The following is a 15,248-nucleotide window of genomic DNA, read 5'->3' as shown; positions in this document are numbered from 1 at the left end:
GTGATTGATTGAATGAGAACGTAAATATAAATGAGGGGTAGTTCCATGAAAAAAGCTCTTTCTCCGCTGGACTGTGTTTAAAAATAATAATAAAAAAACGTTGTCTTATTGTTTTATCATAACAGAAGCTGTTATTTGTCTTGTAAAAAGCATGTCCGGCTCCACTCGTCGGTTTTATGCAACTACCTTCCTATTGCACAATTTTAACAGTGCGCATTCGTTTTTGTTTTTGTCTAATGTTAATTGATACCTAGGCTCCTACGCCGCTGTGTAAGATGTGTATTAGTAGGCCTGTTCTTTGTGCTTGTTTGTGTATGGATGTTAGTGTGTTCTCTGGTTTGTAGCTAATGCTATGTATTTCAGGTTCAACTGAGCTATAGTTTTAAATGTGACTAAGTTGTCGTTTTTCCCATTGTTGTTATTCCAATTATTGCTAACCATGAGTTGTAATCTAACATTGGAGCGGTAGGTAAAGGTACCATTTTGAAGTGGGTGCATGAGCCTCAAATGCTTCTTTAAAATGCATATTGATGTTACTAATTTATGCTACGTAACAATGATCTTGTGTTGACTACCTAGACGTCTCTCAACTACCTATAATTGCAAGAACCTAATTTACTTTACACATGATTTTTTGTTGTGAAGAGACAAGAGTGCTTGTAGAAAGTGAACTTTGTCTGAATTTCAGGGAGTAACATTTGAGAGGCCATATTTGTTACAGAGAGAGAAGAAAAACACTGTAGGCTACATAATGAATATACCTCATGGTCCAGTGACCGTTCAGATATTTGGTTCCCAAATGTAATTTGTACTTTATTTATTGAATAAAACAAATTATATCTGCGAATGTATCCAGGTCCCATTTTTATCATTTCCTGTGCTTAGATTAGTCCAATATGGCGTTACCAAATTAAATATATTATTTAAATTATCCAGTATTTTGTCGGTTGCCATACAGCATCTTCACAGCATTCTCATACTTGTCACATTGGTGTGCCCTCAAACTTATATTCGAACTAAATAATGAAATTATGGTATTTGCTATGGAAATATACGCCATAGCCAATTATAACAGTGGAAAATTCGAGCATTTGATTTATATTTACAGTTGATGAAAAAATGTGAACGCCATTCTTCAAAATTCACACACGCACGCGCATACACGCACACACACACACACACACACACACACACACACACACACACACACACACACACACACACACACACACAATATACACAATATACAGCTAACAGCTAACAACATCCCCTGCCAAGACGTGGTGTGTGTGTGTGTGTGTGTGTGTGTGTGTGTGTGTGTGTGTGTATGTGTGTGTGTGTGTGTGTGTGTGTGTGTGTGTGTGTGTGTGTGTGTGTGTGTGTGTGTGTCTTCTTGTTTTGAAGACTGCTTTTTCAAATGAGTCTAGATTCCGGGCAAACAGCGCGTCTTGGCAGAGGATGCTGTTAGCTGTATACAGCCATAAAAGACAATTACCGCTATAACCGTTTATGGGGTGCAAAGCGCTGCAAGGCGAGAGGACACAACACAAGAAAGATGTCGAGAGCTCCGAAAGCTGAAGCCTAACATAATGCAGCCTATTCTTGTTCAGCTATGATATGATCTGACGACCACAGTTTGGGCATCAGTCCTGGTCGCCATGTTCTATCCCGCAACATGAGAGAAGAGGTGACGTCTTTGAACATTACATAGAATATTTTCATGCTATTTGATTTTGAATTCAACTTTACTGGTATTTGTATTATGTGAAATGTAAGGTTATTTTTTCTCAAAAATGTGATATTGCAGTTAGCCTGTTTGCATAGGTCTGGCGACGAGCCCTATAGTAGCCATAGCAACAACAGCCATAACACAAGCTAATATTATGTTGACAAGTTGTAGCATATACAACTTCAAAATCAATGGACTTTGTAACTAAAGCTAAATGAGCTAAGGACCAACCTTGATTTTATCTGACGAAAATATCATTCAAGTACCTTGTGGGAGCGCTTAGATATGAATGCATATATGATTAACCCTAACCCTAAATAATAGAATATCATTTGTTTCAAGCCATAGTAGTGTTGTGACGCGCTAGAGGACGCAGATGGACCCAAACTTCAAAGGCTCGGCCAGAGACAGAGCAATAAAACGCCTGGTCTGCTATACTGTCTGGCATTCCACTTTTAATGGCTTTATAGCCGTCCAGACACAATTAGGCTGTTTCCAGAAAACGGCACCCATTTGTTTTTTCTCTTTCTGTGGGACTGTGCTCTGGACAAAAGGCCCAGCGGAAATGATCAGCTTTATTGGCGTCACCCCGACGGTTACGTGCGGGACTCATGGTCATTTCGAGCGACCCTTTGTTTGTACCTGGCCTGGGAAACGTTCGCCCGATGTTACTCTGGTAGCGTTCACGCGCTAAAAGGGGAAAATGAGCAATAAAGCAAACAGCCTTTTGATTGAACCCCAGCAAGCCCGAACAATATGAAAATGCATCTACCGTTGACTATTCTCGATTTTCCTCATTAGAAATCACCTTGCTTAGTATAACACCGTCCTGTGTGTAGGCCAAAGAATTCCAGCAAGATTCCACACATGGTGTATGTGATTTTCCTTCTTCATTTGCTCCATGTGGGTGTGATTGCAGTAGCCTACAGCAAAAATGCCTGCGCATTGCACCTTTTCCACCCTGCAGCGGCGAGAAGTAACCAGAAGGTGGCAGTAATGTTCTATAACAAACAAACAAAAGCCTCCTTAGACCACATTCTCGTTGTAATTACTCTCAGAGGAGCATAACATTTTAAGAGTCCAACAAAATTATTTCACAGCCTGCCTTGGTTTTACAATCTAATTCCAAAACGGCGTTTATAAATATTGACCGATATAGTTCCCCCACATGAATAAAGCAAACTACAAATATATGCCTATTGTATTGATGACGCTTAGCCGATTTTTCCTGCTAATTTTCGCACATAACATCTTACATCTTAATCTTTGCTCATGGATCTTTATATAATTATATGTTCATGTATATGTATATGTTTATGTAATGTATATCTATAGGCAACACAACGTATTATGTATCCGTGTTGAATTATAAATAAGGACATTTGTGGACAATATATATATTGTGCTTAATTGTGATTTGCTTTATTGGATATGGGCTATTTAGAAATACTGAACAAATGACAAATACAAGTTTAATTGCATTGTCAACAGTTATTACACATTCATTAATAACTTAGGTTACTATTACTTTGAAAGCTTTGGTTTTTGGAAAGCTACCCAATTAGGTTATTGTCGTTTATTTTCAGAATTAGCAATATGTCGACAAAGCTTTGTTCAGCTTTGTTCATCAGCCTGTCGGATTAGGCCTATACACTTAAATACACTACATTTAAGTTTGGTAAGGTCTAGTATTTAGTGTATTGTATTTAGATCATCCCATTCATGTAATCATGTTGAAGAAATCAGTATCGATACAATTCCATCCTTTTTTAACATCGTGTTTATTGCCAGTCAAATTATGTGGAATTTCACAGGAGTGAACATAGCCATTGCGAGCCGACTTTTGATAACAAACACACCATGCTTTTAAATAAGGGCCTCACACTATTGTTAATTTTGAATATTCTAATCTGTTTTATTTACAATGTTCTCATTTGAAAATGTTCACGGTCTGCTTTTAGGCTTTAACGACAAAGAATAATAATAAAAACAATCGCAATCAGTTATATAAAGCCAGTACTACTTGCTGATGATTATATTTGCTACAATTAATTTATTATTGTCAACATTTAGATTCACCGAGACTAGCTTAATTCCAATGAATGAATGAGACCACAGATTTATTCTATTTACCATTATCAGGTACCTTCCTACTATACTGCATTTCATCCCAAATATAGGCTACACTGATTCTATTTTTTGTTTAAATCCTTACATTCCGGCTCTCACAGTGTTGATGTTTAATATGATAATAACTTGCATACATTTGGACTTTCTTAAATACTTTTGAGTTTTTCAATTTAAATAGTTGTACAAGTCACCAAAAGCTTAAGAGCATACACTGTATTTATTCAGGTTTATTACACGTTACTCTATCTTTGTCTTATACGATGGTAACAAAGTGGAGACTTGGTACCAACAATTTACATTCGTTTTCAGCGACTGTGCAACATAAGATTTAGTTTTGAGCTGTTAACATTGTAATATGTGTCATGTTGTCTGTAACTCTTTTTTTGTGCTATGCCACAGTGTTTATTACGGTGTGAAGTGTGTGTGTGTGTGTGTGTGTGTGTGTGCGTGTGTGTGTGTGTGTGTGCGTGTGTGTGTGTGTGTGTGTGTGTGCATGTGTGTGTGTGTGTGTGCATGTGTGTTTGTGTGGTAATCCCACGCTGCAGTATGCACCATAATGAAATCTCTGCCCAAGTTGTGATTGGCTACAACGGTCACAAGGGTGGATCACGTGGGTGAATTCTTTGGTCCTGGGGAAAATGGGGTTTGGTGTAAATCTAGGGTGTATTGCTGTCATATATCACACTACCTCGTAAAAACGACACTGAAGATTCTGGGCCAACAAATCACAGAGAAAAAATATGAGTTCTTATTATGTGGATGGTCTTTTTAGCAAATATACGGCGAGCGGTTCTCTCTTTCCAAATGCAGACCGGGGTTCTTGCGCTCTTGGACCCAGTGGGGAGGGACCTGCGTCGGCTCACAGTGCCGTAGCCCCTGCCTTTCCACCGTCTCTGTCTGGACTTTACAACGTCAATAATGCCATCTACCAGAGCCACCCGATGTTTACACCGGGTTACAACCAGGGGCCGGACGTGCACAACCTCCAATGCAGTTCCTTCGACCAGAGCCGCCTGTTCGGCGACAGCTGCGTCCAGCCGAGACCGGGACCCCTCACCTCGCCGACGGACAAACACTACCGGATGTACCCCTGGATGAGAACATCAGGTATCATCTAAAATGAGTCCAGCATAGCCTACTTCTGCAGCGCACTAGCGTCAATGCATTTACAAAACCTTGGGATACTTACCGTGGTCTTAATGGTTCAATTAATTCCGTGAAGCCATTGGTTGCATGGAAAGAATCGTAAAACTTTTATTGCGTAAGTAATGAGTTCTGTGGTCATAAATTCATTAGCCCTCTGCTTCTGTAATGTTCATTTCGCAGAGACCTTGCCACTGGGGGTTTCCGCTGCACTATTATTACTCTCTTAGCTTCTTCTCCCCTTTGTAGCAGTAAAAGACCAGCCAATATAGGTTATAGTGTAAATCAGTGGCCGTGCGCTCTGCAGTTTGCCTTTTAATTGTGCCTGGAATGGCAGTTGTTAGTATCACTCTGAGAGACCTATTGTAGTCCTACACCTATTATATAACTTATAGTCGTAGTAGTTGTGGTACTGATAGTAGGCCTATTACTATAATATAGGCTACTAGTAATATTAGGGAAGTAGTAAAGGCAAGAGAGAGTTTGATAATGGCATATAAAAATGGTAGTTGCAGGAGGGTAATTGCTTGTAAGCTAAGAATGACCCAGTACTGGCAGACCAACACATGCTTTTAATTGGAAAGGCATGCAGTACATAAGGAGCAATAGATTTCCATCCCAGCTGGATTATTTTTTAATGAAAGGAAATCTCTTTTTAGAAATTAAGTTTATGGAAAAACTATGGCTGTCATGTTTAAGATAGAGCCCTACAAATGACGAAGCAAACATTGAAGCTTTTGGAAAGTTTTTATTTTTTATGTTCGATAGAAATTTGCAAAGGCCATGTTATACATGTCTTTCGTAGCATATTATGGAATGCTTTATATACAGGGATTATGCATTGTAAAACCTCTTTCACAGACCCAAACCGAAAGCGTGGGCGGCAGACGTACTCCCGGTACCAGACACTCGAACTGGAGAAGGAGTTCCACTTCAACCGGTACCTGACCCGTCGGAGACGCTTGGAGATCGCTCACGCGCTCTGCCTGACCGAACGCCAGATCAAAATCTGGTTCCAGAACCGAAGGATGAAGTGGAAGAAGGATCACAAGGACGAGGCCTCCTCTTTGAACCCCGGTGCCACTGGAGAGGGCGAAGAGGATGGCGATCCAGTTATCAATGGTCAATCCAATGCCGATAACACAGAGAGAGGAGACTCACCGCCCTCTGGTATGGCAGGAAACTCCACTACAAAGGAAGGGGATGAGACATAAAAGCCATTAACGAAACAAGCACTCCATAAATGTTTGTACTTGTCTTTAGGGATATGTTTAACATGTATATTCTCACAAAATCGATACGCTCTCTTCGATCATGTTATTTAGAGCGCAGAAATGATTGAAGAAATGACTACCAGGCAGAACTAGTGAAAGCACTTTTTTTTAAAACAATGGTCAAGCCAATAATAGTATAAACGACAGCATACGCACATTAAAGGGAACTGATACTACCTAATAAAACTATTATAAAAAAACCTCTATTTGATCTTTGAATTTAGAGGGTATCGAGATACTGAACCAACATTCCTTAACAGAGAACTACCTAACGGCACAGTCGCACTTAAGCAACTGGCCTCATTGAATTCACCTCCAGTTTCAATGACTTGTATCAAAACTGCATTAGAGGAACCTTTTTCGCAGGATTTGTTCTTTATTTCAAAGATGAATAAATACAACTAATTGCGTTAAAGTGCCTTATTCAAACGTACGAATATTGACTGGTTGAATGCTCCTTCCCCTCGTTATCTTTGGAGGTACTCTGTCTGTTTTCATTGCTTAGCATGAGTATTTATTATTGTATAAGTAATATTCCAAGAGCCTGTCCCTGGAGCCACATGGCGAAATTGTCATGAATATTTGCATGATTTCGAAACCGCAAAGATGTAGCCTACCTCAGATACCACGTCAAAGACCACTGATAATATTTCAACACTGGATAAGTTAGCCTTTGTGTAATATAAGTCTTTGTGCATTGTAAAGTTGTGTTGATTTTGTATTTTTCATCTTCAATTTCACGTATAAATGTTCTAACATTATTACGAAGTTTGTTTTTCTATTGCTGTGTGAGTCTGCGCCCATGCATGTAGCCTATTTGTAGATTGTGTATTTGTGTATGCGCTGCATGGAAATGTCCTACTGTTATTTTCAGAAATAATTGTTTTGCAACTTAACCGACGGAAATCTTCTCAAATGTGTTGGTTCATTTGACACTATCCCACTAAACCAATTGACAAAGCGGTAGGGGACTATATTCTATAGACTATCCATGTCGTGACATTTAAGTAATAAAATAGGCTGATCGAATGAGAGAAATTCATTTATGAAAATAGCTCAGTGACGAATATAAGAGCCTAAATTCATTGAATCTTTTGGAAAGTCACAGAGTACACCATTAGTTAATTTCGCTTTCATTCAATGATATTGACATGCACAACGCGTTGTCAAGAAAAATAGACAGTAAAATGAGCATTAATTACTTCACCATGCGTTATAGGCCTATGAGAAGTACACATGTCACATGTCTTACGCAGCCTAGCAAAGTTGTGTAGAAAAATGTCAACAGATTTGGAGCTGAGGTATGGCAACTATGAGGATACGAGACTGGGCAGGCTGCATCCAGAAGATATGACTGTGTAACTCATGTGCATTCCCCCTCCTCTCGGTAAGATGGCGCCTCACTGTGACCTGCCCCTCCACCCCCCCTCCCCTCCTCTCTCTCTCTCTCCCTCTAGCACTGGGTCATAAATCCGTTGTTGTTTATGAACATTTACAACATAGCAATACAACTTTACGACGCTCCGCGACTATCCATTGGCCACCCCTGGTCACGTGGCATGGAGCCGTGAACATGAACTTTTTTAATGTATAATTTCCTTTACCAGAATAGAGCAGCACTCGTTTAAAAGGCTGTGTCTACCACACAACCATTTCTGTACGGAGTCTTTGCATTGGTCATATTATTGTTGTTTTCTTTTCGTCGTTGTTTTCGAGGATTCTTTTGATTCAGCAGGGGCACGGAGCAGAGCCCCTCGCCTGGAACCGGACGGTTTGGACTCATTCCCGTGATTCTCGTCACGGTTTGGCACGATGGACGAGTTGAGCTCGAGTGTGACGCCTGACCCCGGAGCTCGTGGTTCCTTCCAGAGACACAGCTGGCGCGTCAGGAGATTCTTACCAGTCGCCTTATACACGCACCTGTCCGTTCACTCCCTGTGTCAGTTCCGCATCCCACGACAGGACACGTCAGATACGGTAAGATGTGGATACGTCCTCATCAGTTGTCAGTTTAATTTGGCATTAATTTCGTAAGGAAAGTGAAATTATAATGTTAGACCACAAAAATGTTTACCTGTGCTTGTTTCGACTATTTTAGCAAGACGCTCGTTTCATAAAGTGCATTGATTCAGCCTTATTCAGCCTTAGCGGGTTATGTCATTGAAATTCATTAACGACCGATTTATCTAATTGAATTGAGAATCAGATCAAAAATAAATTATGATTTGAATGGAATGAAATATAGCGGAATCGACAGCTTTCTTTTGGCCATATCTAAATGTTTTATACAAACCTTCATTAATGTGAGCGTTTTAATCATGATGACTTAAATATTTGCTTTGTGTGTGTGTTTATATTTGCTGGATTTGAAAGGGATGGCTCTCAGCAGCTTAATGTTATTTGGTAGACTTTGGCCAATGGACTTGCTCATTGTCGCCCTCTTGTGGGAAAGTGTGTCTTCGTTTTGGTAAAAGCACAGCTTCCCTTGCTGTGAAACCACAGTGCTCATGGTGTTTTGTAAACACAGCCAACGTTTAGTTGATTTGATTTGAACAAACGATATTTACATTATTATTTGAATGCTATTTTAACGAACAATATATTAGTTCGATTTTGACTGATCTAACATGCAGATGTAAAGCTCAGCATCAGAGGAAAATGTTTCTCCCTCTCAAGGACCTATTGATATCGATTGTTGACAATAGTATTGATAATCACAATAGTAATAATCACTAATGATTGTCATAATCATTACATTAACATTGTATTGTTTTTCATAACACGACAGTGTTATCTCGCATATAAAGGCCAATATCTGGAACGGATCGTTTAGAGTCACAGCATGCTCAGGCTTTAGTTGGTATTCTAAAACAGGTAGAACAATGATAGATTGAATAAGGGATTCGTCTGGTTAATCAAATGATAGACATAAGGACAATAGTAATGTCTTAGGTCTATAAATACCAACATTGTCCTGCTGATTATTTAGCCTATCGGTATATGACATTGTATCACATAAGTGCAGTAGGCCTAAATCACATTTAGTGTAAAGATCTGACATTTCTCCCCCTTAAAGTGTTATATAGCCTTCGAGATGGGTAGTGAGCTTTATTCGAGTTCTAAAATAACTTTCTATTTCGGTATTATTTTCCAAACAAAAGGCAGCATTCATGCTAGAAATGTACATTATTGTCTGAAAATTACTAGGCCTTCTTTAATGGACTGAGATACTGTACAAGCTGATGCCATCTAATGACAACAACGAAGTTTAAAAGGCTGAGATATAGACTGTCTGATTAAAACTATTGGTGTAGTGATATATTTTTGCAGGCCAATGCTTCGTCTGGATTAGCTTGGCTATTCAGTAGAGGTTTTTGTTTCACCTGTTAGATGGCTGTTTTGCTCCCTCATTCAATTAGCCGATTCGCTCTACTTATATATATCTCCCTGTCCACTCAAAGGTAATGAAATTAGTCGAGAAATAATGGAATATGTAGGCTAATGCTATTCTCTTGCATTATATAAGTCCAAGTCATTTTTGAAATGAATGCGGCTTTAGCGGCGTTGGTTATTACGTGCGTAATATGGGCTGTAATGAAATCAATGATGGAATAAAACTGAAGCATATAGTAAAATTGTACTCGCTCAGTCCAATCACTCGGCTACATTTCATATTGTTTCTGTCTATACGTGCCTGCAGAGCGCGCACCCCCTCCATCCCTTTATCCATGCGCTACCGGAGCCTGAAGGTTCTACCAGATGCCAGTTATTCGAGTAGCGCAATTAGTCTTTTCGCTTTTTCTTTTCTTTTCCCCCACTTGTACAGAAGTTACTTTTGTTTCTTTTGCACTTCCTGGTTGTGCCCTTGTTCCCTAGGGTGGGATAATTTATTGGGAACTGTATTTGTATTGGCCAGTGATAAATCAGCTTTTCGTGCATATCTCTAGTTACAAATACTTGCTAACAACCACTTAAAACACAACCCCAAACAGCCAGTGTGCACAGAACAAAATCTTTACTCCAATATCCGGAGCATGTTCCTTCGCTCTGGCCGGACTACCATGCAAATCTCAGGCCCAAGCTCGGAGCTCCGTAAAACACCGCTGTACACATCTGGCCCTGCGCGCTCGGCTCGGTCTCGGCAGAGCCTTCCTGGGCTCTTATACCCTCTGAGAGTCTACGTCTTTCGGACAGACAGAATTGTCCACTACGCTGCTTGTGCCAGCTGCAAACACACTTTGTTGGATACTCAGGAGTGATGAGAACGGTGTACATGTGAGCTAGTGTGTTTTGGGGGCTACAGGGTAAGTGGATAACTAACGAAACTAAGACTGGTGCCATACTGGAGAAGGCCATGGTGGCATGCAGCTCTCTCGCCCAGACTCTATCGTAAGGGTTTGTAGCTGTACTGCTATTCGCTGCGTCTGTTAGCCGCACTAACCCAATTCCAGCTAGCACCACATCACAGAACAATATGGCTGCTATTGTCATAACCATCACCACTTCTTCTTCCAATAGTTAACCTTTTACAATACTTTCTCCCCAAAGTTAAACCTTAAATCAACAAACCAACAATTTAACTCCAATACTGGCAGCTGAATAGTATAGGCGATGCTGTAACATACGGCCTATCTCTAGGCTACAATAATATTTCAGTTTTACAGCAGCCTACTTTATGATTGAGGCTATAATTCCTGCTGTTATGTCGCTATTTTTTCTTTTACATTTATATTCATGTTATTTTTTACCCGATTTTAGATTGATAACTGAATTGATGGAATATACGATGTGAGACTCGAGTTATTTGGTTTAAAATGGCGTAATCTTTCTCTTATAAATCCGAGGGTGATGAAGATTTTTATGGCAGTTAATGGGTTCGATGCCGAGCGACACCAAGGGGAATCTTTTTTTTTGTCCCTTGAGTGGAGGCTATTTGCATGTTAAACACACTTCTTCAGAAACAATATAGTGATACCGTGTTTGTTTACCGTAGCCTATTTCTAGACACTCTTAAAAATAAGCCAAAGCCTTATTATCATTATTTTCCTAAATTCCCAACTTTTTCTCAATGAGAAACAATTGTTTTGTTGGCTTCTCGCTCTAATTCAAACGTATTACATGTGTTTAGATAGGTTAGTCCGTTTAGAAAAAAAATAAAAATGATTATTTAGCAAAAGGTGATGATAGAATTTAATTTAAGTTGTTTGCTGAATCAATATCAATATCAGCTGTAAGATCATCAGGCCTACACACATGTACAATGCATTGTGCACATTTCATGGAAATGCAATAGCGTTAATTTACATAACTCAAAAGGACGAATTTATTGATCAGACCGTGTGCAATTTATTTACCTTTTTATCGTAGACGTGTAAATGGTCGTAGACTAGCCTACTGCTGTTGTATAAGAGTAGGCTTCATTCTAAGATACATTATTTTGGTATGCATCTCATTGTTTGAAAGGTCAATGGCCTACTCTCTCTTTACAATACATGTTTATAGGTTTTCTTTTTACACAGCTTGTCATTTCAGTCATCTTAAAACAATAGCTTTGCTTATCCTTAGATTTATAAAGTTGTGATGCAAAACATCCCTTTCCACGGTGCATTAATAGTTTACAGTGCAATATATGTATAATTCTCTGCTCCGTTTGATATGTCCTGTAGGCCATAGGCAACTGTAGGCCTAGTTTCTATCCAATGATAACGATATTATGTTAACCATCGAATTCATCTCCGTACTATCAGTGGAGAGGTCTCATTTTCAGTGGTTTTCTTGCTGTATTGTTTGGAAAGCCATCTCTTTTGCCGCAATGGTCGTTAACCTCTGAACGACCCCGTTCAGAGCCCACGCCTCAAAAACCCGACGCAGACAGTGCGAGACTTCGGCCAGAGGATGGCGCACGACGATAATCCAAGAGATGAGTGTAGGGACCTGTGAGCGCCCGGCCCAGGCACGCTGCGTCGCGCGCACCACTATCCACCCAGATTTCCTATTTGTGCACGAGTTTACCTCTTGAGGTCATCAAGCAGGATTTACGACTGGTCAACAAAAGCACGTGATTCTCAGCCGTACCCCATATTTGGGTGCCTACGTAAGAGAGAATCAAGTACATGTTCTACTCATTTCCATAATTCATCATAAATTGTGCGAGGGTGCTATAGAACGCGCAAAACCATCAAGACCCACAAATCAAGCACACACGTTGTTATTTCCTCTAAAAAGAAAAACTACAATACCTACTACAAACAATATTGGAATTGTCAACCAATGAGCTCCTATTTTGTAAACTCATTCTGCGGTCGCTATCCCAATGGCGCGGACTTTCAGTTACATAATTATGGAGACCACAGACCAGCAAACGAGCAATACAGGGACTCAACGACCATGCATTCCAGCAGGTACGGCTATGGTTACAACGGGATGGACCTCACTGTCGGTCGTGCCGGTACCGGCCACTTTGTCGACAGCGATCCGGCGCCGGGCTACTCCCCGAGCCAGTCGATTGCAACGACGTCCTCTGTCGAGCCGCCCAGGTACACCCAGCCCGGGAGCGCCACTGGGACTGCGTCCCTCTCGCCTCCACCTGACCCGCTCCCGTGCTCTTCTGTCGCGAGCTCGTCTCCAGTCACTGAGTCTCAACCTCAACACCGAGCTACAAAGAACTCCATAACGAGCCCCTGCTCGACCCCGAACTCGAGTTCGAACGGCGGCACGCTGTTGAGCCGGGAGTGTGTGTCCAAAGCCTCCCCCCTCGAGGAAGAGAAGCCGGCGGGAAGCGCGCAGACAACTTCCCAAAATGTCACCGACGCAGCCCAGCCTCAGATATACCCGTGGATGAGAAAACTGCACATAAGTCATGGTAAAACAGCTTTATACGTTTTTAGGTGAATCGATGTTTATGTTTGAATGTTGAAATACAGCTGGTGTTTGTGTGTATGAGTGACTTTAAGGGTATGTATGTGTGCGTGGAGATGGTATGCCCCAGCCATATTCAACTGTTCTCGTTGCCATATTTGGATCCAGCGAGCATTATTATGTCTTTCGATAAGAATGGATCCAGTAGTAGTTTGTAATAATAGTATAAGCTTATAAAGAAGAGTAAGACACCATTCACGCCACCTGTTCACCTCCATCTTGGTATTCAAAGTAGAGTCGATAAAAGATTAGTGTAGGCTAATGTAAACAGTGGCATTTGTGTGTATGCATGCAGAAAGTGATCATACAGAAGGTTTGCCTTGTCCACGTTTTAGATTTCATGTGTTTTATTTTTCATTGAACATTTTCTTAGTGATAAAGGTGTGTCTGAAAGGTGTGTGTAAATGGTGTGTGAATGTGGATTGTGTGTCTGTGTGGACTGGGTCATGCGTAATGCATGCGTAATTAAAATGTAGGTCTATAGCATGGTAACCATTCATAAACTGTAGGTTGTATGTATAGCCAAACATTGGGTGTTCTTGGTCTCATTGGTTGCATCATGTGTGTTACTAACAGACAGTCTGACCGGACCAGAGGGGAAGAGGGCGAGAACAGCCTACACGCGCTACCAGACCTTGGAGCTCGAGAAGGAGTTCCACTTCAATAGGTATCTTACCCGCAGACGGAGGATCGAGATAGCGCACGCCCTCTGCCTCTCTGAACGCCAAATCAAAATCTGGTTCCAGAACCGGAGGATGAAGTGGAAAAAGGACAACAAACTGAAAAGCATGAGCATGGCTGCAGCAGGGGGTGTGGGGTACCACCGTCCCTGATATTTGATTCCCTGATGAGCACTTAAAAAATAATCCAAATGTTTGGATAATTTCCCTCATCTCATCAAAAGCGCGAGAGACATTCTATGGGCTGTCTCGGTGCAGTAAACACCACCGTGTCCAAGCTCCGGCCTTTCAAAGCGTCCCTCCTTACTTTTAAAAAAAAAAATATTATTATTATTTTACAGTGATAATGTTTATGTGAGTAAAACATTGTGTTCTGTACATATCTCTCTTGACTTGGAGGAAAACAAATGGGAAATGCGTGTTTGTTTAACTTATTAAGCTTGAAGCTATTGCAAATAAGTCCATACGTATCCAATAAAAGTTGTGTATTGCACTCAAAAACACTAGGCCTAGAATCTCAGAATGAATGGGTTGATCTGAGTTGCTTTTGTGTATAGCATACGTTTTATATGTACTGAATGTATGTATTTATTTGGTTAATGTATTGTACCAAACTGTCGAACTTGCTCAGACAGACTAAATAAGCCTTCTGTGATTGTTGTGTGCGTTGTGAACATGTGACGGATCCGCGGTTCCGACTCAGTGTGTGTGTGTAGCTGTGCCTTTGTGTCCTTCTTTTGCACGAGCTGCTGTAAAGTTGTTCACCTGGCGCAGCGTCTTTGCAGAATGTTGGTTTGTGTCTTTGTTTTAGTTTTTCTATATTTTGATGATGGTTCTATTGTGGATCCCATCGCCCATGTTGTATAGCCTTAGTGTATAGCTCCATCGTGATAAGCTCAAAAATGTTTTTAAAGAATGACTGGAATTTGACAAAATATGATAGTGATGATGCCGATTATAATAAACTTTTTACTGGAACGACAATATTGGCTACAGTGTTTTAATTCATTCCCCGCACAATTATTGGCGTGTCGACATTTCTATTAGTGTGTTGATATGTCACATAGCAAAACACAAGATTATGGGCCTTCGAGTCAGAATGATCAAAATTCACACAATTTAGCCTAAAGTTTGACATGTCAAGATAAGCTTGGGATAAAATAAAATAAATATATATATATATATATTACAATGACGGCACTCTAAACTTTAGGAGTTAGATTTTCCAAAATTCTTTCGAGATTGAAATCTAGAAAATCAACAGGTAAAATCTGTATCCGTTCTCTTTACTCACCTCTGCGCGTGGACAAAAGCGGTCCATGCCAGTGACCGGCTCCAGGGGCTCTGCGTCCCCTGTGCTCTACCTCACTACTC

General features: G+C 40.5%; 2 protein-coding genes across 2 annotated transcripts; both read left to right on the top strand.

Moving 5' to 3' along the window:
* Positions 1-4,584: 4,584 nt before the first annotated feature.
* On the top strand, positions 4,585-6,216 carry LOC310812592 (homeobox protein Hox-A7-like; the record flags this gene model as incomplete). Its single annotated transcript, XM_083681215.1, has 2 exons — positions 4,585-4,966; positions 5,864-6,216. Exons 1-2 carry the CDS (start codon positions 4,600-4,602, stop codon positions 6,214-6,216), a joined length of 720 nt encoding a protein of 239 aa, XP_083537341.1. The 5' UTR covers positions 4,585-4,599.
* Positions 6,217-12,469: 6,253 nt separating this feature from the next.
* Positions 12,470-14,850, top strand: hoxa5a (homeobox A5a). Its single transcript, XM_083680836.1, is given in 5 exon segments — positions 12,470-12,805; positions 12,808-12,852; positions 12,855-12,869; positions 12,872-13,138; positions 13,771-14,850. Coding segments are annotated over 5 exon segments (843 nt in total). The 5' UTR covers positions 12,470-12,546; the 3' UTR covers positions 14,028-14,850.
* The last annotated feature ends 398 nt before the right edge of the window (positions 14,851-15,248 follow it).

This window comes from Argentina silus (genome assembly GCF_951799395.1).
Source record: "Argentina silus genome assembly, chromosome: 11".
Lineage (NCBI taxonomy): Eukaryota > Metazoa > Chordata > Actinopteri > Argentiniformes > Argentinidae > Argentina > Argentina silus.
This window is presented reverse-complemented; position numbering and strand designations above follow the sequence as displayed.